The sequence below is a fragment of the Lepus europaeus genome, chromosome 2 (genome assembly GCF_033115175.1).
Source record: "Lepus europaeus isolate LE1 chromosome 2, mLepTim1.pri, whole genome shotgun sequence".
In the NCBI taxonomy this organism is placed as follows: Eukaryota; Metazoa; Chordata; class Mammalia; order Lagomorpha; family Leporidae; genus Lepus; species Lepus europaeus.
The window spans coordinates 77,528,794-77,550,514 of NC_084828.1; the positions used below are offsets into that span (position 1 = coordinate 77,528,794).

Genomic DNA, 21,721 nt, shown 5'->3' on the forward strand with positions numbered 1-21,721 from the left:
CCTGAAAGGCAAAGCTACAGAGAGGCAGAGGTAGAGAGAGAGGTCTTTGATCTGCTGGTTCATTCCCCAGATAGCCATAATGGCCAGAGCTGAGCCTGTCTGGAGCCAGGAGCCAGGAGCCTCCTGCAAGTCTCCCATGCAGGTGCAGGGGCCCGAGCATTTGGACCATCTTCCACTGCCCTCTCAAGCCACAGAAGAGAACTGGATCAGAAGTGGAGTAGCCAAGACTCGAACCAGTGCCCACATGGGATGCTGGCACTGCAGGCAGTGGCTTTACCCTCTATGCCACATTTACTCTTTTTTAAAAAAAAAAAATATATTTTTTTAAATTTTTGACAGGCAGAGTGGACAGTGAGAGAGAGAGACAGAGAGAAAGGTCTTCCTTTGCCATTGGTTCACCCTCCAATGGCCACCATGGCCGGCGCGCTGCATTGATCCGAAGGCAGGAGCCAGGTGCTTCTCCTGGTCTCCCATGGGGTGCAGGATCCAAGGACCTGGGCCATCCTCCACTGCACTCCCGGGCCACAGCAGAGAGCTGGCCTGGAAGAGGGACAACCGGGACAGAATCTGGTGCCCTGACCGGGGCTAGAACCCGGTGTGCCGGCGCCGCAAGGCGGAGGATTAGCCTAGTGAGCCACATCGCCGGCCCCCACATTTACTCTTGTATGAGAAAAGTGTCAAATCATTTAAGGCAGCACCATAATAAACAAAAAAGGGAAAACACATTTCTTCTAGAACACTTTGTTTTATGATCATTGTAGAAATAAAAATGTCACCAAATGAACATGTAGCCACTGTAGGATGATTTTTTTCTAGTCTCTTTATGAGAGTTAAAGTACTAAAATATGGTTCTTAAAAGTGTGTATATACATATGTGTCCTCATTTATTTTGTAAGTTACAACTTAATTTCTTATTGGTTGTCTCAAACTAAGTTCTTATGCTATATATAAGATAACTGGTGTTTGGTAAAAATTTGGCAATTAATGTTATATGATATAAATATGTATATATATATATATTTTTCTATATGACCCCTTTCCAAGGTATTATGAATCATTAAGAAAGAAGTTCTTAGGGAGCTAAGCTAGGATTTTCCTTTTGTTAAACACACAAAATATCCCCTAATAGAAAATAGATAGATAGATAGATAGATAGAGTACCCACTAATTGAAGAGATAAATAAGTTATACAATATTCACAAAGTAGAGCACTACAGGTAATGAAAATGAACAAATGAAAAGGACACATAATAGCATGGATGCATGCAGAAACATGACAATGAGACAGGCACACAAAAGAGTTTATGCTGTATTATTCCATTGGTAACAAGCTTAATCCTCACAGAAGTAATATGTGTTTGAAATCTTGACAGTGGTTACCCTAGGGAGCAGATGGTGACTTGAGGGGGACACAGGGCACCCTTTCCTACTCACTTCTACTGAATTGTAATCATCTCCAGATAGTTCTGTGGAGACAACTAGAAAATGAATTTGTCAAAGAGAATAGACTTCATGAATGTATACTGATTTTCCAAGTCAGATTTAGTAGTTTTTTAACCTTTTATAAGCTTGGTTGAAGTCAAATACATTCTGATCTGGGTCAGAAAAATCATGTTTTTTAAGTTTTCACATAATAATTTTATGTCCATATTTTATAGGAATATATGCTGATGTAATCTGGCTACTCCCCCCACACATTTGTTTTTAATTGTTATCTTATTAGGCTATTCATTCAATTGATTGGCATCATGAGGGCAAACAGTTCATGTGCAGCCATTCAGATGGTAGCTTGACCTTATGGAACCTGAAAAGCCCAAGTCGCCCCATCCAGACTACAATTCCACATGGTAAGATGTATGCTTTCAAAAGAAATCAATACTGGAGACATGGTGACTTCAAGTAGGAGAGATGTTTTTGTAGAAAAAAGGTAATGGGAGATGGCTTCTCGTCATAAATACCTCTTTGTAACTCCTAAAGATCTTTGCATTATGCCTCAAACTTTCTTTCTTCTCTTCTTCTACCAACTCACTTCTGTACTTTGAAAGTCATACTTCTGTAGAGACTGTTTCAACCAAATATTGGATAATGAATGGCTGACATATGGCAGCAGAGGAGATAATGTAAGAAATTTGGCCAATTTTACAGGATTGAGGTGCAAAAAATAGGAAATGTATATTCATTAAATAAAAGTTTAATAAAAAAAATAAAGAAAATAAAATGGCACTATATTTCTGACACTCAAACCTAATTCCTAAATTACCTTATAGTCTATAGTTTTCTGTATTCTTCCCTTTATTTCAGTTTCTGCCATTTAATTAAGGTTTTATTGGTATGTTTTATTCATCTTAATACTTCCACATTGAAAATATGATTTTAATCCCAAATAAAGATTTTATGTTGGGTTTGTATACTAACTAGAAAGAATAAAAATTCAAATGTGTGTGTGTGTGTATATATATATATTTCTGTAACTTAGATGACCAAAGCATTTCACATAGTATTGGTAATGATCTGAGTTGCAAGTTTTTCTCACACAATTGGTTGTTTTTGAAAATAGAGAGGTTAAAACCTGGTAGTTAATCAAATACATTTTACTTTATAGTTTCTGAAAATGTGTTATAGAGTCACATTTAGAAAATATTGTTCTATTTTATATAATGGGTGATCCATAAATCACAACATTATTTCATGTTCTGTTGGTTGGCTGTTTTTTTTTTTTTTGTATCATTGTCATATACTCCATCTGCAATTGATTAAATTATTGCAAATTTAACCTTGCTGCTTTACTTAGGAGATAATTTTACTTGGAGATTCCATAATGAAAGCTTACATGCCACTCAGTATTAACTATTTGCTTACGTGGCATATTCCCTACACTCCCCAAATACCTTTTTTATGTAAAGATGTAATACGGTTTATTTATATATTTTCTATTTACACTCTTCTATTATCAAAAATAAATTTATATTAGTTTTTTGGCTTCAATAGATATTTAAATATCCATATTTGTTTACCAATTTGAGTTCTTTTCTATAATTGTGCCTTTCTTACTGAAAGAAAGTTGTTTTCACAAGTTGTTGAAAACATAGGCATCAATGCTATAAATCAAATTAAACTGCTGTGTCATCATGGCAGGGTTAATCAAATATCATTGTCATATATATCTATATTCTTTGAGTTAATTTTGTTCACTTTTGTTTAAGCCAGTTTCCTTTTCTAAAATAGAAGTTTTCTCTAAATATCACTTAAAATGTATTTTAAATGTTTTCACATATAATTTCATTAATGATATATAATTTTAATTAATATTTGGTTTGAGATATTTCCTAATTCTTACTACAATTCTCCTTTGATGCATGAGTTTTGATATGTTTTCAGATTTCTAAATATGCTATTATTTTTTTAAATTATGGTCAGACACTGTGGCATGATATTCTAATGAGATTTGCTTTATAATTAGTGCATAGTCAGTTATCATAATGTTCCTAAGGTGCTTGGAAAGAATATGTATTTCCTGTTACATAAACTTGAAAATGTGTTTTTCATGTTGTATTGTTAAAATCTTTGCTAGTTTTAAATTTGGTTTTTTACTTCTAAGAGAAGTAGGTTAAAAACTTCTGTTATAATAGGTTTTTCCTTGTAATTTTGTCCATTTATCTTTTATAACTATGAAAATCAAGTAGACCAGGATGCTTTATGGTGTTTATAAGATCCTCTGTGATTTCATTGATATGTCTAATGCTATCAGTTGCTGAGGTAGTAGTTTTAAAATTTCCTAACATTTTTTAAAAAATGCCTACTTCTCATCTTAATTATATTTTTGCTTCTTGTATTTCAAAGCTTCATTACAAGGCATCCATTATATCTCCTGCATAGAACATATTGTTGAGTTATGTTTTTATCGAGTCTTAAACTGACATGTTTTATCTGTTAATATTAAATGTGGCTGGCACCGTGGCTTAACAGGCTAATCCTCAGCCTTGAGGCGCCGGCACGCTGGGTTCTGGTCCCGGTTGGGGCACCGGATTCTGTCCCGGTTTCCCTCTTCCAGGCCAGCTCTCTGCTGTGGCCCGGGAAGGCAGTGGAGGATAGTCCAGGTCCTTGGGCCCTGCACCCGCATGGGAGACCAGGAGAAGCACCTGGTTCCTGGCTTCGGATCAGTGAGATGCGCCGGCCGCAGCGGCCATTGGAGGGTGAACCAACGGCAAAGGAAGACCTTTCTCTCTGTCTCTCTCCTCTCACTATCCACTCTGCCTGTCAAAAAAAAAATCCATTTAAAAAATATATATATATTAAATGTAATTACTGACAGGGTAGAATTTAGTCTTATCATTTTATTATTTGTTTTATATTTTTCATATTGTTTCATATATCTTATATATTTCATATTGTTTCATATATCTTTCATATTGTTTTTATTCTTATATCCTTTTAATATAGGCTGGCATATATTTTTTAAAGATTTATTTATTTTAAAGCAGAGTTGTGCAGAGGCAGAGAGAGAGAGAAATCTTCCATCCAATGGTTCACTCCTCCAAATGGCTGCAGAAAGGGAGAGAGAGAGAGAGAGATCTTCCATCCAATAGTTTATTCCCCAAAATGGCTGCAACAAAAGCCTGAACCGGGCTGATCTGAAGCCAGGAGCCAGGCGCTTCTTCCTCTAGGTCTCCCACGTAGGTGCTGGGGCCCTAGCCCTTGGTCCATCTTCCACTGTTTTCCCAAGCCATAGCAGAGAGCTGGATCAGAAGTGGAGCAGCTAGGACTTGAACCAGCGCCCATATGGGATGTCGGCACTGCAGGCAGCAACCTTACCCGCTATGCCATAGTGTCTGCCCCAGTTGGCATATATTAATTTCACTGCAGGCTCTTGTCTTCTAACAAGATAAAGCATGCTAAGGGAAGACACATATAAGGTACCCAAAGTGATAAAATTTATGCCAAAGATGAGACATCTGTGAGTTTGGACTGCCCCAAAAAGAAATGCTCACATGATTGGGCAATGGGTCGGGATATTGCCATAAAGGAGGAATGGTGTGGGGAGGAAAGAGAAAGGATATCTGTGTAGCACTTCAATCCTGGTCTGCTGCGAGAGAGTAGAGGGTTAGGAGAAGAGAGACAACTCATGTCTATTTATGAAGTAGGGGGTCCTACAAGCATTAAGCCACCTGGGAATTTATATGGTACCTCCACAAGTACCATGTGGAGCATAATATCCATATTTTCATGGCATCCTCCCTTAAGTCCTGGATAAAGCAAATGCATCCCAGAAATGAAGGTGTTTGTATTGACAAGTAGGAAGACAGAATTATATATGGGGGTTGTAGCAACTTCCAGTTCACCCAACCTAAATTACTTACTTGCCTATCCTATATCACTTTCAGCCTTCCTTTTGTCTCTTTGAATATTTTAATTAAAATTCCATTTTAATATAAATTATAGGCGTTTGATTTTCACTTTTTTAAACTATTTTCCCTAGGAGTTATGATATTCTTCCTTAATTCTGTGAAATGGACTAGAGCTAACATTATACACAAAATATATAATGTGGAAATCTTGCAGCCATAGAGATCTGATTATCTCCCATTGTCCTTTATCCTATACTTATAATATTTTACATCCAAATATATTGTTATAACTTTTTCTGTAGTTACATATTTTCTCTGATCTTTATCCTCATTTTTTCCTGAAAATTAAAGAATATTACTTAGTAGTTCTTGTAGTTCAGGTGGAAATTAATTCATTTAGCTTCGTTTATCAGAAGTATTTTTTTTCTATTCTTAAAAACTATTTTTGTTGTGTATAGTTTTTTGAGATGACTGTATGTATGTACAGGTGTGATTTTGTTTTTAAAGTGATGAATACTTTAAAGATGCTACCACCTTGGTATAGTTCCATAGTTCCTTGATAAGGAATATAATGGTTTGAAATTTGCTTCCTATTTATATAATGGTTTTTCTAGTTTTTGTTCAGAAATTGTATCTTTATGTTCAGCAACAACTATTGTCTATACTATTTCTTCTAAGTTTATTAAGAATTCTACTTAAAGAGGTCTACTTAAATTTTTTAATTTGTATCTTCCAAAAAATTGGGAAATTTTTCAGCCATTTATTTTTTCAAATATGTTTTTTTGCTTTGTTGTCTGTATTTCCTCTCTTTCTGGAATATTAGTTAACTGTTAGAAATTTTGGTATTTCCTCACATGTGTCTGAGCCTCTATCTTTTTCGGTCAATATTTTTTTTCTGAAATTTCAGATTGGATAAATTGATATGTCATCAATTTAACTACTTTTTTCTCGGACATTTTCATTTTGTTAGGAAGCTTAAAAGTGATTTTTTCTTTCAGATATTTTCTATTTTGATACATTTTATATTTTCTGTTTCTCTGCTGGGATTTTTTTCACTCATTATAAGCATTTTCCTTTCCTTTAAGCATTGAACTTAGTTGTAACTACTACCTTAACTCTTTAGCTGATAATACATCTTCTTAACCTTGAAGTTGGCCTCTGTATGTTGCTGCTGCTTGTTGTCTAGTGTTTTTATTGTGTGTTACATAATATGAACATTCTAATATGTATATTCTAAAACACAGTTTTGTTACCCATCTCCTCCTTAGCTATATATCTCCTGAATGGGGAAATCGTATAAAGCAGTACTTCATTATTATTCTAGAAATCAGAATTTTCTGTAATTGAAAATATATAGTTAGAAACTCAGATTGTTAGACAATAATTGACTAAAAGGAAGATGACTACAGATAGTGAAGCTGGATCAGCACTTACTTCATTATTTGCACGTTAATGTCATTCCTCTTGTAGCTGGTTGCTGCTGCAAAAAATGATATTCTTCACAGGATGTTTTAATGGTTTGAAATATATATTCTTCAATCACAGAACTGTCAGTTAAACACATACAGGGGACTTCCAAAAATTTTTGGAAAGGGAATTTAAAGTAAATTCTTTTTGGTAGAAAAAACTTGAAATCCATTCATAAGAGGTGTCTTCAAAAAGTTCAAAAAAGTTTATTATGAAGAAATATTTTGTATTTCAAAGTTTTTGACCCAAAAATAAAGTTATCTTCTATCTTCACTCCCACATTTGACATACCTTCATACATACACATCTGTGCTACATATATTCATACACATTGTTAAACAATATCCTCACAGAATACTTCATAGTGAAAAATTTGTTAAAAATCTAGCTCTGCTAAACAAGGGAGAACATGTGGTATTTGTATTTAAGTGTCTGGCTTATTTCATGCAACATGATACCCTCCAGTTACAGTCATATTGAAGCAAATGATAGCATTTCATTATTTTTTATAGTTGAATATTCCATATTATAATTCAGTGGCATTTTCTTTTTTTTAACTTTTATTTAATGCATATAAATTTCCAAAGTACAGCTTAGGGATTACAATGACTTTTTCCCACCCAATAACTTCCCTCCCACCTGCAACCCTCCCCTCTCCCGCTCCCTCTCCCCTTCCATTCACATCAAGATTCATTTTCAATTCTCTTTATATACAGAAGATCAGTTTAGTATATATCAAGTAAAGATTTCAACAGTTTGCACACACACAGAAACACAAAGTGAAAAATACTGTTTGAGTACTAGTTATAGCATTAAATCACATTGTACAGCACATTAAGGACAGAGATCCTACATGAGGAGTAAGTGCACAGTGACTCCTGTTGTTGACTTAACAAATTGACACTCTTGTTTATGGCATCAGTAATCACCCTAGGCTCTTGTCATGAGTTGCCAAGGCTATGGAGGCCTTTTGAGTTCACTGACTCTGATCATATTTAGGCAAGGTCATAGTCAAAGTGGAAGTTCTTTCCTCCCTTCAGAGAAAGGTACCTCCTTCTTTGATGACCAGTTCTTTCCACTGGGATCTCACTCGCAGAGATCTTTCATTTAGTTTTGTTTTTTTTTGTGTGTGTGTGTGTGTTTTTTTTTTGTTTTTTTTTTTTTTACCAGAGTGTCTTGGCTTTCCATGCCTGAAATACTCTCATGGGCTTTTCAGCCAGATCCGAATGCCTGAAGTGCTGATTCTGAGGCTAGAGTGCTGTTTAGGACATCTGCCATTCTATGAATCTGCTGTGTATCCTGCTTCCCATGTTGGATCGTTCTCTCCCTTTTTTTTTTTATTCTATCAGTTAGTATTTTCAGACACTAGTCTTGTTTATGTGATCCCTTTGACTCTTAGACCTATCAGTGTGATCCATTGTGAACAGAAATTGATCACTTGGACTAGTGAGATGGCATTGGTACATGCCACCTTGATGGGATTGAATTGGAATCCCCTGGCATGTTTCTAACTCTACCAACTGGGGCAAGTCCGATTGAGCATGTCCCAAATTGTACATCTCTACCCTCTCTTATTCCCATTCTTATATTTATCAGGGATCACTTTTCAGTTAAGTTTCAACACTTAAGAATAACTGTGTATTAATTACAGAATTCAACCAATAGTATTAAGTAGAACAACAAAAAAAATACTAAAAGGGATAACGTATTAAATTGTTCATCAAAGTCAGGGCAAGGACTGATCAAGTCACTGTTTCTTTTCTTTTTTTTTAAACTTTTATTTAATGAATATAAATTTCCAGTGTACAGCTTATGGATTACAATGGCTTCCCCCTCCCATAACTTCCCTCCTACCTGCAACCCTCCCCTCTCCCACTCCCTTTCCGCTTCCATTCACATCAAGATTCATTTTCAATTCTCTTTATATACAGAAGATCAATTTAGTATACATTAAGTAAAGATTTCAACAGTTTGCACCCACATAGAAACACAAAGTGAAACATACTGTTTGAGTACTAGTTATAGCATTAAATCACAATGTACAGCATATTAAGGACAGAGATCCCACATGAGGAGCAAGTGCACAGTAACTCCTGTTGTTGTCAAGTCACTGTTTCTCATAGTGTCCATTTCACTTTAACAGGTTTTCTTTTTGGTGATCGGTTATTCGTCACCAATCGGGAGAACATATGATATTTGTCACTTTGGGACTGGCTTATTTCACTCAGCATGATGTGTTCCAGATTCCTCCATCTTGTTGCAAATGACTGGATTTCATTGTTTTTTTACTGCTGCATAGTATTCTGTAGAGTACATGTCGCATAATTTATCCAGTCTACTGTTGATGGGCATTTGGGTTGATACCAGGTCTTAGCTATTGTGAATTGAGCTGCAATAAACATTAAGGTGCAGACCACTTTTTTGTTTGCCAATTTAATTTCCTTTGGGTAAATTCCAAGGAGTGGGATGGCTGGGTTGTATGGTAGGGTTATATTCAGGTTTCTGAGGAATCTCCAGACTGACTTCCATAGTGGCTTAACCAGTTTGCACTCCCACCAACAGTGGGTTAGTGTCCCTTTATCTGTAGCATAATTTGTAAATATTTTTTCCCATTCTGTCGGTTGCCTCTTCACTTTCCTGACTGTTTCGTTTGCAGTACAGAAACTTCTCAATTTGATGCAATCCCAGTAGTTAATTTTGGCTTTGACTGCCTGTGCCACTGGGTCTTTTTCAAGAAGTCTTTGTGGGTGCCAGTATCTTGCAGGGTTTCTCCAATGTTCTCTAATAATTTGATGGGGTTCGATCATAGATTTAGGTCTTTATTCCATCTTGAGTGGATTTTTATGTAAGGTGTAAGGTAGGGGTCTTGCTTCATGATTCTGCACGTGGAAATCCAGTCTTTCCAGCACAATTTGTTTAATAGACTGTCCTACTCCAGGGATTGGTTTTGGATCCTTGATCAAATATAAGTTGGCTGTAGATGTTTGGGTTGATTTCTGGTGTTTCTATTCTGTTCCATTGGTCTATCCATCTGTTTCTGTACCAGTACCATGCTGTTTTGATAACAACAGCCCTGGAGTATGTCCTGAAATGTGCTATTGTGATGCCTCCGGCTTTGTTTTTGTTGTACAAAATTGCTTTAGCTATTTGATGTCTCCTGTGCCTCCATATGAATTTCAGCATCATTTTTTCCATATCTGAGGAGAATGTCTTTGGTATCTTGATTGGTATCACATTGAATCTATAAATTGCTTTTGGCAGAATGGACATTTTGATGATGTAGATTCTTCCAATCCATGAGCATGGAAGATTTTTCCATTTTTTGGTATCCTCTTCTGTTTCTTTCTTTAAGATTTTGTAGTTCTCATCATAGAGATCTTTAACATCCTTGGTTAAGTTTATTCCAAGGTATTTGATTGTTTTTGTATCTATTGTGAATGGGATTGATCTTACAAGTTCCTTCTCAGCTGTGGAATTGCCTGTGTATACAAAGGCTGTTGATTTTTGTGCATTGATTTTATATCCTGCTACTTTGCCAAACTCTTCTATGAGTTCCAATAGTCTCTTAGTAGAGTTCTTTGGACCCCCTAAATAAAGAATCATATCGTCTGCAAAGAGGGATAGTTTGAGTTCTTCCTTCCCAATTTGTATCCCTTAAATTTCTTTTTCTTGCCTAATAGCTCTGGCTAAAACTTCCAGAACTATATTGAAGAGCAGTGGTGAGAGTGGGCATCCCTGACTGGTACCAGATTTCAGTGGAAATGCTTCCAACTTTTCCCCATTCAATAGGGTGCTGGCTATGGGTTTTTCATAAATTGCTTTGATTGTATTAAGAAATGTTCCTTCTATACCCAATTTTCTTAGAATTTTCATCATGAGAAGGTGTTGAATTTTATTGAATGCTTTCTCTGCATCTATTGAGATAATCATATGGTTTTCCTCTGCAGTTTGTTAATGTGGTGTATCACATTGATTGTTTTGCGAACGTTGAACCATCCCTGCATACCAGGGATAAATCCCACTTGGTCTGGGTGGATGATCTTTCTGATGTGTTGTTGTATTCTATTGGTGAGAATTTTATTGAGGATTTTTGCATCTATGTTCATCAGGGATATTGGTCTGTCATTCCCTTTCAATGCTGCATCTTTCTCTGGCTTAGGGATTAAGGTGATGCTGGCTTCATAGAAAGAATTTGGGAGGATTCCCTCTTTTTCGATTGTTCTGAATAGTTTGAGGAGAAATGGAGTTCTTCTTTAAATGTCTGGTAGAATTCAGCAGTGAATCCATCTGGTCCTGGGCTTTTCTTTGTTGGGAGGGCCTTTATTACTGTTTCAATTTCTGTGTCAGTTATGGGTCTGTTTAGGTTTTCTATGTCTTCATGGTTTAATTTAGGTAGGTTGCATGTGTCCAGTAATCTGTCCATTTCTGATAGATTTCCCTGTTTGCTGGCATGCAACTCTTTGTAGTATTTTCTGATGGTTCTTTTTATTTCTGTGGTGTCTGTTGTTACATTCCCTTTTTCACCTCTGATTTTATTGATTTGGGTCTTTTCTTGTTTCAGTTAGTTGAGCCAGTGGTGTGTCAATTTTGTTTATTTTTTCAAAAAGAAGCTCTTCGCTTGGCTGATTTTTTGTAATGTTTTTTTGGATTCAATCCTGTTGATTTCTTCTCTGATTTTAATTATTTATCTTCTCCTAGATTTGGGTCTGGTTTGCTGCAGTTTTTCTAGATCCTTGAGATGTGTTGAAAGCTCATTTATTTGGTGCCTTTCCAATTTCTTGATATAGGCACCTATTGCTATAAACTTTCCTCTCAACACTGCTTTTTCCGTATCCCGTAAGTTTTGATAGGTTGTGCTGTTATCCTCATTTACTTCCAGAAAGTTTTTGATTTCTCTTTTGATTTCTTCTATGACCCAGTGCTCATTCAGGAGCATGTTGTTTAGTCTCCACATGTTTGCATATGCTCTAGGGATTCCTGAGTTGCAAATTTCCACCTTCATTCTGCTGTGGTCTGAGATTCTAATTCTTTTGAATTTGCTGAGACTTGCTTTATGGCCTAGTATGTGGTCAATCCTAAGGAAGGTTCCATGCACTGCTGAGAAGAATGGAAAGTCCTTAGATGTAGGATGAAATGTTCTGTAGATATCTGTTGGATCCATTTGGGCTATAGTGTCGATTAAATCTGCTGATTCCTTGTTGATCTTCTGTGTGGTTGATCTGTCTATTTCTGAGAGTGGAGTGTTGAAGTCTCCCAGTGCTATTCTATTGGAGTCTAAGTCTCCTTTTATGTCCCCTAACATATCTTTTAAATAAACCGGTGGAGTGGCATTTTCTTTACCCATTCATCTCATGATAGTTTACTCCATATTTTGACTGTTGTGAAAAGTGCTGCTATAAAGATTGTGGAGCAGGTATCTCATTGATATAATTATTCATATCTTTTGAGTATATACCCATCAGGTGGATTGCTAGATAATATGGCAATTTTATTTCTAGCTTTTTAAGAAATATCCATACTATTTTCCACAGTGACTACATGAATTTACATTCTCACCAACAGTAGATTCTTCTTTCTCTACATCCTCACCAGCATTTATTGATGTGTTTTGGATAATAGCCATTGTGATTTTGATTTGCATGTCCGTGATGGCTAGTAATACTGAGCATTTTTCATATAATTGTTGGAAATTTATATATATTTTTGAGAACTGTGTATTCAGTTCATTTGCCCTTTTCTGAACTGGACTTTTTTTTTATTGTAGAGTTTTTGAGTTGCTGATATATTCTGGATATTAATCCTTTGTCAGATAAGTAGCCTGCAACTGTTTTTAGATGTCTCTTCACTTTATAGTTTTATATAATTCCATTTATTTAGTTTACTTTTTGTTAGCCGTGCTCTGGAGTGACTTATCCAAGAAGCCATCACCTACACCAGTGTCTCAAAGAGTTTTCCCTACATTTTCTTCTAGAAATTTCATAGTCTTAGATGTAGGTCTTTGATCCATCTTGAGTTGATTTTTGTATATGGTGAGAGGTAGGGATCTAATTTCATTCTTCTACATATATGCATTCAATTTTGGCAGTAGCATTTTTGAAGAGATTATTCCTTTTCCAATGTATGTTCTCGGCACTTTTGTCAAAAATAAATTGGCTGTATGTATGTGGATTAATTTCTGGGCTCTCTATTCTGTTCCATTGATCTTTGTAGTGGTATTTATGTCAGTACTATCCTGTTTTAATTACTATACCTTTGTAGTATGCTTAGAAATTGCATATTATGATGCCTCCAGCTTGATTTTTGTCTTTCAGGAACACTTTGGCTATTCTGGATCTTTTGTTTTTCCACATGATTTTTAAGATTTTTTTCTAATTCTATGAATAATTTCCTTAGTATTTTAATATTGATTATATTGAATGTATAGATTGCTTTAGGTAGCATGGATATATTAACAATATGAAGTCTCCCAAAGCATGAGCAAATAATATCTCTCCATTTTAGTTCCTGATGATGACTTCTTTTGCTCATAAACAGGGTGTTCACAATTGTCACTCTTACTTAATATTTTCCTGGAAATACTAGCAAATATGATACTGTTTGAAAATAAAATATGATATTTACTAATTTAGAAAGAGTGGTCAAAATGATACTTACATTTTAGTAGTGCAATTTCACTGCTAAAAATTGGGAACACTGTTATATATAAAAATGCAATTATTTGCACAAACAAACTATAGTGGATGAATAGAACTATTTAAAATAGCAGTAAACACATGAAAACCTGAGAATAAACCTTAAAGTAAGATTTAAGTGTTATTTCTACAGAAAGCCATAGAAAAGATGCTTGAATAGATCAAAGGCATATTCTGAGAGTATGTAACTTGATTCAATATTATTTTTTTATTAAACTTTTATTTAATGAATATAAATTTCCAAAGTATAGCTTATGGGTTACAATGGCTTCCCCCCTCCCATAACTTCCCTCCCGCCCGCAACCCTCCCCTTTCCCACTACCTTTCCCCTTCCATTCATGTAAAGATTCATTTTCAATTCTCTTTGTATACAGAAGATCAGTTTAGTATATATTAGGTGAAGATTTCAACATTTTGCCCATATAGCAACATAAAGTGAAAAAACTACCATTGGATTACTAATTATAGCATTAAATAGCAATGTACAGCACATTAAAGACAGAGATCCTACATCATGTTTTTTTTTTAAATTAATTAATTTTCTATGCCATTTCCATTTTAACACCAGGTTGTTGTTTTTTTTTTCATTTCCAATTCTCTTTATATACAGAAGATCACTTCAGTATGTAATTAGTAAAGACCTCATCAGTTTGTGCCCACACAGAAACACAAAGTATAAAAATATTGTTTCAGTACTAGTTATAGCATCACTTGGCTTTAGACGACACATTAGGGACAGATCCCACATGGGGTGTAAGTACACAGTGACTCCTGTTGCTGATTTAACAATTTGACACTCCTGTTCATGGCGTCAGTAATCTCCCTAGGCTCTAGTCATGAGTTGCCAGGGCTATGGAAGCCTTTAGAGTTCGCTGACTTTGATCTTATTCCGATAGGGTCATAGTCAAAGTGGAAGTTCTCTCCTCCCTTCGGAGAAGGGTACCTCCTTCTTTGATGGCCCCGTTCTTTCCACTGGGATCTCACTCACAGAGATCATTCATTTAGGTCTTTTTTTTTTTTTCCATGATATCTTGGCTTTCCATGCCTGCTATACTCTCATGGGCTCTTCAGCCAGATCTGAATGCCTTGAGGGCTGATTCTGAGGCCAGAGTGTTGTTTAGGACATCTGCCATCCTATGAGTCTGCTGTGTATCCCACTTCCCATGTTGGATCTTTCTCTCCCTTTTTGATTCTATCAGTTAGTATTAGCAGATACTTGTCTTGTTTGTGTGATCTCTTTGACTCTTAGACCTATCAGAGCTATCAATTGTGAGCTGAAATTGATCACTTGGACTAGTGCGATGGCATTGGTACATGCCATCTTGATGGGATTGTGTTGGAATCCCCTGGCACATTTCTAACTCCACCATTTGCGGCCAGTCCGATTGAGCATGTTCCAAATTGTTCATCTCCTCCCTCTCTTTTTCCACTCTTAGATTTAACAGGGATCACTTTTCAGTTAAGATATTAACTCCTCATTTGTTATTTGAAAAATTCAGTTGATTCTCAGGGCAAATAATATTGTACTTTTAAAATTAGATGAACTAATACATAGCAAATATTTACCCGAACATAGGAACATTATTTAAACAAGGACCAATGATCCATTGTAGGTAGTTTTGAAAGATTATATGACATAAACAATTCTTACCAAAAAATGCTGAATATATAGATTTAAATTATTTTTCCTTAATGTCATTCAGCTGGCAACTACAAAATTAAGGGGTCCCTGGCCGGCACCGTGGCACAGTAGATTAATCCTCTGCCGGTGGTGCCAGCATCGCATATGGGCACTGGTTCTACTCCAGGCTGCTCCTCTTCCAATCCAGCTCTCTGCTATGGCCTTGGAAAGCAGTGGAAGATGGCCCAAGTCCTTGGGCCCCTGCACCCACATGGAGACCAGGAAGAAGCACCTGGCTCCTGGCTTCAGATCAACGCAGCTCCGGCCGTTGCAGCTATCTGGGGAGTGAACCAACGGAAGGAAGACCTTTATCTCTGTCTCTCCCTCTCATTCTATAACTCTACCTCTCAAATAATAAATAAAATCTTTTAAAAAAAAATTAAGGGGTCCCAAATGAGAATGTTAAACTAGAAACTATGAGAGATAAGAAGTGCTAAAGACAGATTTTTTTTCTGAAATTTACTGCTGTACTTTGAAGAAAAACTTCTTTCTTTAAAAAAAAAAAAAAACAAGATTTATTGAACTTCAATTTACAACTCCGTAGTTTTAAGGATAAAATTCAGAGGTTTTTAGTACATTCAGTGTTGTGTAATCAGCATAATTTTATTTAATAAAATCTGAAACATTTAATTATCACCAAAAGAAATCACATATTCCTTAAAATTTTATTGCCATCTCCAATCATCCATCCCTAAGCAACCACTAAACTTCTTTCTTGCTATAACCCTAAAATGGGTAAAGAATCTGAGTAGATGTTTCTTCAAAGGAGACATAAAAATGTTCAATAGGTATGTGATATGGTGCACAGCATCATTGATCATAAGGGAAGTGGAAATCCAGATCACTATTAGAAATAATCTTGCATTCTTGCAGATGGCCGTTATAAAAAGTCCAGGCTAACAAATGTTGGTAAGGGTGTTGAGAAAAGGGAACCTTTGTATACCATTCATGGGAATGTAAATTGGTATCATTTTGGAAAACAGTTTGAGGTTACTGCAGATGTTAATACTAGAACTAGCATATTACATGGCAATCCTTCTTCTGGATATATACCCAAAGGAAACAAATTCACTACATCACAAAGATATCTGCACCACTATGTTCATGACAGAATTATTTTCATAATAGCCAAGATATGGAAACAACCTAAGTGTCCATTGATGGAAGAATGGATAAAGAACCATGGTAAAATTGCTCAATATTGCTAGCTATCAGGAAAATCAAAAAGCACAATGCGGTATTATCTCTTTGTAGTTAGAATGGTTATTGTTAAAGACAAAAATAACAAGTGGTAGTGAGGTTGTAGATAAAATGAACTCTAGTATACCATTGGAAAGAATACAAAAATAGTATAGCTGTTGTGGAAAACAGCATGGAGGTCTCTAGAAAACTAAAAATAGACTATGATATGATCCAGTGATTTAACTCTTGGCTATATATATCCAAGGTAAATGAAATCACTCTGTCAAAGAGATATTTATTCTCACATGTTTATTGCATACTATTTATCAGTAGCTGAAGGATAGAAACAATCCAGTTGTGCATCCATTGATGGGTGGATAAAAAAATGTGGTACATTTATACAATGGAATACAAAGTATAAAAACTGTCATTTGCTACAACATGATGGAATGAGGAGTCATTATGTTAAGTGAAATAAGTAAGCACAGAAAGACAAATATCACATGAACTCATTCATGTGTAGTATAAAACGAGATGATCTCATGGACGCTAAAAATATAAATGTATTTACCAAAGGCTAGAGAGAGAGGGAAGGGAGTGATTGGGAAAGGCTGACTGATGTATTGTATTACAGGTACATAGGAGTAAGAATTTTCAAGGTTCTACTGCACGGTAGGGTGAAAATAGATAATTCTAATTTGCAGTATGTTTCTCTAGAAAAATTAGAAGATGTTTCATATTAAATATTATTGAAATTATAAATATATTTATCCTTATTGGACATTACACAATGTATATGTGCAATGAAACATCATGTAGTACTCCATAAATAGGTATAGTTTTACATCAATTTTTTAAATTATTTTTTTTTCTTTTTTTTTAACTTTTATTTAATGAATATAAATTTCCAGTATACAGCTTATGGATTACAATGGCTTCCCCTTCCCATAATTTCCCTCCCACCCGCAACCCTCCCCTCTCCCGCTCCCTCTCCCTTTCCATTCACATCAAGATTTATTTTCAATTCTATTTATATACAGAAGATCAATTTAGTATAAATACTTCAACAGTTTGCACCCACATAGAAACACAAAGTGAAACATACTGTTTGAGTACTAGTTATAGCATTAAATCACAATGTACAGCACATTGAGGACAGAGATCCCACATCAGGAGCAAGCGCACAGTGGCTCCTGTTGTTGACCCAACAAATTGACACTATAGTTTATGGCACCAGTAACCACCCTAGGCTGTCGTCATGAGTTGCCAAGGCTATGGAAGCCTTCCAAGTTCCCTGACTCTGATCATATTTAGACAAGGTCATAAAAGACAGGTTGAGGATAGTAATCAATGATCCTAAGAGTGGCCTTAACCAGGTCTGAACAATTATACAGCATTAAGTGGGGAAGAGGACCATCAGTACACACAGGTTGGGAGTAGAGCCATTGGTGGTAGAGTAGAGGTTATGATTACGAAGGAATGAGGCCCAAGTGCGCTAGACAGGGTCTAGAACAAAGGACAGAGTCATTATTAGAGGAGCTAAGAAAGGTGCTGTCTAAGCTACAAGTAATTTTTCTGATTGAGAGGCAAATAGAACCTGATAGAAGGGGCTTGATAATAATCTGTTGGGCTTTAGGCTTTTAAATTATTTTTTAAAAACCCAATGACAGCAGTCAACCTAATGAGTGTGAGGTGGTATCTCATTGGGTTTTTAAATTATTTTTTAATAATATTTTTAATTATATAATTATATAATATTTTTAATTATATAATTATATAATATTTTAAATTATTTTTTAAAAACCCAATGAGATACCACCTCACACTCATTAGGTTGACTGCTGTCAAAAAAAAAAAGAAAATCCAGAAATTAACAATTACTAGCAAGATGTAGACAACTGAAAACTGTACAATGTTTATGCAAAGGTAAAATGGTATACTCATTATAGAAAATAGCATCGTGATTCCTCAAAATAGAATTATCATATACCCAGCAATTCTACTTCTTTCCAAAGAAAGGAAATCAATGACTCAAAGAGATATTTGTATATTTTCCAGGAGGAATAGCCTACATTCCAAGACTCCTAGGGCATGCCTGAAATGATAGATAGTACTGAACCTTTTTTTTTTCTTTTTTTTTAACTTTTATTTAATGAATATAAATTTCCAGTGTACAGCTTATGGATTACAATGGCTTCCCCCTCCCATAACTTCCCTCCCACCCGCAACCCTCCCCTCTCCCTCTCGCCTTCCATTCACATCAGATTCATTTTCAATTCTCTTTATATGCAGAAGATCAATTTAGTATAAATATTTCAACAGTTTGCACCCACATAGAAACACAAAGTGAAACATACTGTTTGAGTACTAGTTATAGCATTAAATCACAATGTACAGCACATTAAGGACAGAGATCCCACATGAGGAGCACTCTTATATAGCTATGAAAGTTTTTTTAGTTTTATCCCATTTATTATATAGAATATCACAATAAATATTCAGTACATTCTGTATTTTTTATAAATTTTAAGCTAAAACATTTTCATTATGAAACATTTAAGCTAGAACATACAGGGCATAACAGGAAAAAATGAGCCCAGAGATTAATTTAATGAAGATTAGTTTTTAGTCACATCTATTGAGTTTTATTTTCTGCTTTTCATTAAATAAATAAAAGATAATCCTTACCAGTATTCCCAGGTGTCACTTCTATACCCTTCTCCAGAGTTAGTCATTACTTGAAATTACAACATATTTTCTCACATAACCAGATTTAGAAATATTGCATGGTAGCATTTGTATATGTAAGTATATACATAATGTGTTTGACATCTTATATTTTTTGAAGCTTTACTTTATAATTGATAAATTTTATATAAAATATGCATTAACTTGAGAGTACTTCAATAAGTTTATGGAAATGCTCACTGAGGAGCATGTTGTTCAGTCTCCATGTGTTTGCATATGTTCTAGAGATTCTTGAGTTGTTGATGTCTACCTTCATTCCATTGTTGTCAGAGAAGATGCATGGTATGATTTCTTGGTGAAGATCTTTTCTGGTCATATATATTAGGTGTTCTGTGTGCCTCGTGTACCCAGACATACCTTCCTTTCTCCAAATTATTAAAGTTTTCTGTAATTATTTTACTGAATAGGCCTTATAACCCATTATCTCTTTCTACAACTTCATGAACTCCTAAGACCTATATATTAGGTCACTTGATATTATCCCATAAATCTCAAAGATTATTTGTAATTTTTCTGATTTCTTCTCTTTTTAATTTTTGGCCTGATTGAGACATTTTCAAAGATTTTCTTCTAGCTTGGTTATTCTTTCTGCTACCTCACCAAGTCTGTTGTTCAGGCTTTCCACTGTATTTTCTGAATTTTTTATTTGACATTGAATTCTTCATTTCTAATATTGCAGTTTGATTTCTTTTCAAAATCTCAATCTAATGGGAAAATTTTTCTTCCATGTCTTGTATCGATTTTTTTAACTGGTGAATTTGCTTCTAAGTAATCCTGTGATCTTTGTTTTGAATTCTATTTCAGGCATTTCTTCAATCTCTTCATCTTTGCATTCTAATATTGAAGTGTTGTAATCATTCTAGGAGAGTCATGATGTCTTTCTCATTCTTGTTTCTTGAATTTCTACATTTATTTTTAGGAATTTATGGAAATACTTGTTGCTTTTCTCTTCTGATGGTTTTTATCTTTGGATTATTCCTCTGTGGCTTAGTGGAATGTCTACTCTTTCAGTGAATATCCAGAGGCATGTGTTCAGTGTGTCCAGGAAGCTCTGTTCAGTTTCCAGAATCGTGCAGGTATCTAGGGTGATACCAAGTTGGACATGGTAGATCTCCTCTGTTGTCAGCATGGAGGATAGTATGATCACCTCTATTTCCATAATCACACCCTTACCTTCTCTCTTCCAAAGTGATCAGTGTGTGACATTAGCCCACAGTGGGTGCATCACTCACCCATGCTGCTGCATGAATCACACAAAGGATTTGTGTAGTCCACGTTGTTTGCACATCTCTCGCTCTTAATAATCCACATCAGGCAATCAGAGAGCTCTGAGCCTTAGGTGCTAGACACAGTAATTGCCAGAGACTCAGCTACACTGTAAGCCCAATCATATAGTCACAGAGTTCCATCTCCTGCTTTCCCTGGTTCATAAGCAGGGAGCTGGAACAGAAGTGGAGCAGCCAGAGCTTGAATTGGTGCCCATAAGGGATGCTGGTGTCTTAGACAGTGGGTTTACCCACTGTGCCACAAAGCTGATTCCAAAAAAGTTTCATTTATAAATTAGAATAAGAGATTAAAAGCAATTAGCTTGGTTTGATTATTAAGTAAAATTAGAGGTTTTTTTGTTTTGTTTTGTTTTGTTTTGTTTTGTTTTTTGACAGGCAGAGTGGACAGTGAGAGAGAGACAGAGAGAAAGGTCTTCCTTTTTTGCCATTGGTTCACCCTCCAATGGCTGCCACGGTAGGCGCGCTGCGGCCAGCGCACCGCGCTGATCCGATGGCAGGAGCCAGGTGCTTTTCCTGGTCTCCCATGGGGTGCAGGATCCAAGGACCTGGGCCATCCTCCACTGCACTCCCTGGCCACAGCAGAGAGCTGGCCTGGAAGAGGGGCAACCGGGACAAGATCGGTGCCCCGACCGGGACTAGAACCCGGTGTGCCGGTGCTGCAAGGCGGAGGATTAGCCTAGTGAGCCGCGGCGCCGGCCTAAAATTAGAGTTTTTTGAACACAAGCACTGTAATACCGTGACAGTTGAGCATTAGTTAACTAAATGGTTGTTCAGTTACTTAATGAGAAGATAGTATATGTAGCCTGAATATTCTGGACAAAGGAAAGATTGATGTTCTAAGCTAGATGGGATGGGATGTGATGGGATTTCATCATGTTACACAGAACAATATACAATTAAAACTTATTAATTGTGTATTTTTGCATATTATTTAAAGACTTATTTACATAAAAGTGTACTGTGACACCTATTGCCCTATACCTTGTTTTCTCATCTAACCCTGGACCTTTGAGTTTTATCATCTTTAACATACCCAAATATGTCTCTGCTTTTCACGATAGCAGAATGTTCTCTTAGGCTATTGTACCAAATGCTGTATTGTTACTGGTGGACAGTTATGCTATCTTTTCAGATGTTTATGTTCATGAAAAATTCCTAACAGTATAGTTTTCTTTTATGTGTTTTTTGTCAATTCACATTCTCATTAATTTTATACTTTTTTTTTCCTACAAATCCTTATGGAAGGTGTATTAACAAACTTTATTTCTTGCCAGCCTAATAGATGAAAAAATCTTATGTTCATTTACATTTTCCTTTATT

The 21,721-nt window shown here is 35.7% G+C and overlaps 1 protein-coding gene across 4 annotated transcripts in view; it reads left to right on the plus strand.

Annotated features, from left to right (window-relative positions):
* The window catches only part of STXBP5L (syntaxin binding protein 5L), a 443,316-nt gene that overhangs the window by 190,557 nt on the left and 231,038 nt on the right, over nt 1-21,721 (plus strand). For all 4 annotated transcript variants that reach the window (XM_062208715.1, XM_062208727.1, XM_062208721.1 and 1 more), the window contains one exon: nt 1,724-1,847. In XM_062208715.1, the coding sequence (XP_062064699.1) occupies nt 1,724-1,847 (124 nt within the window). The remainder of the gene's footprint in view (nt 1-1,723; nt 1,848-21,721) is intronic.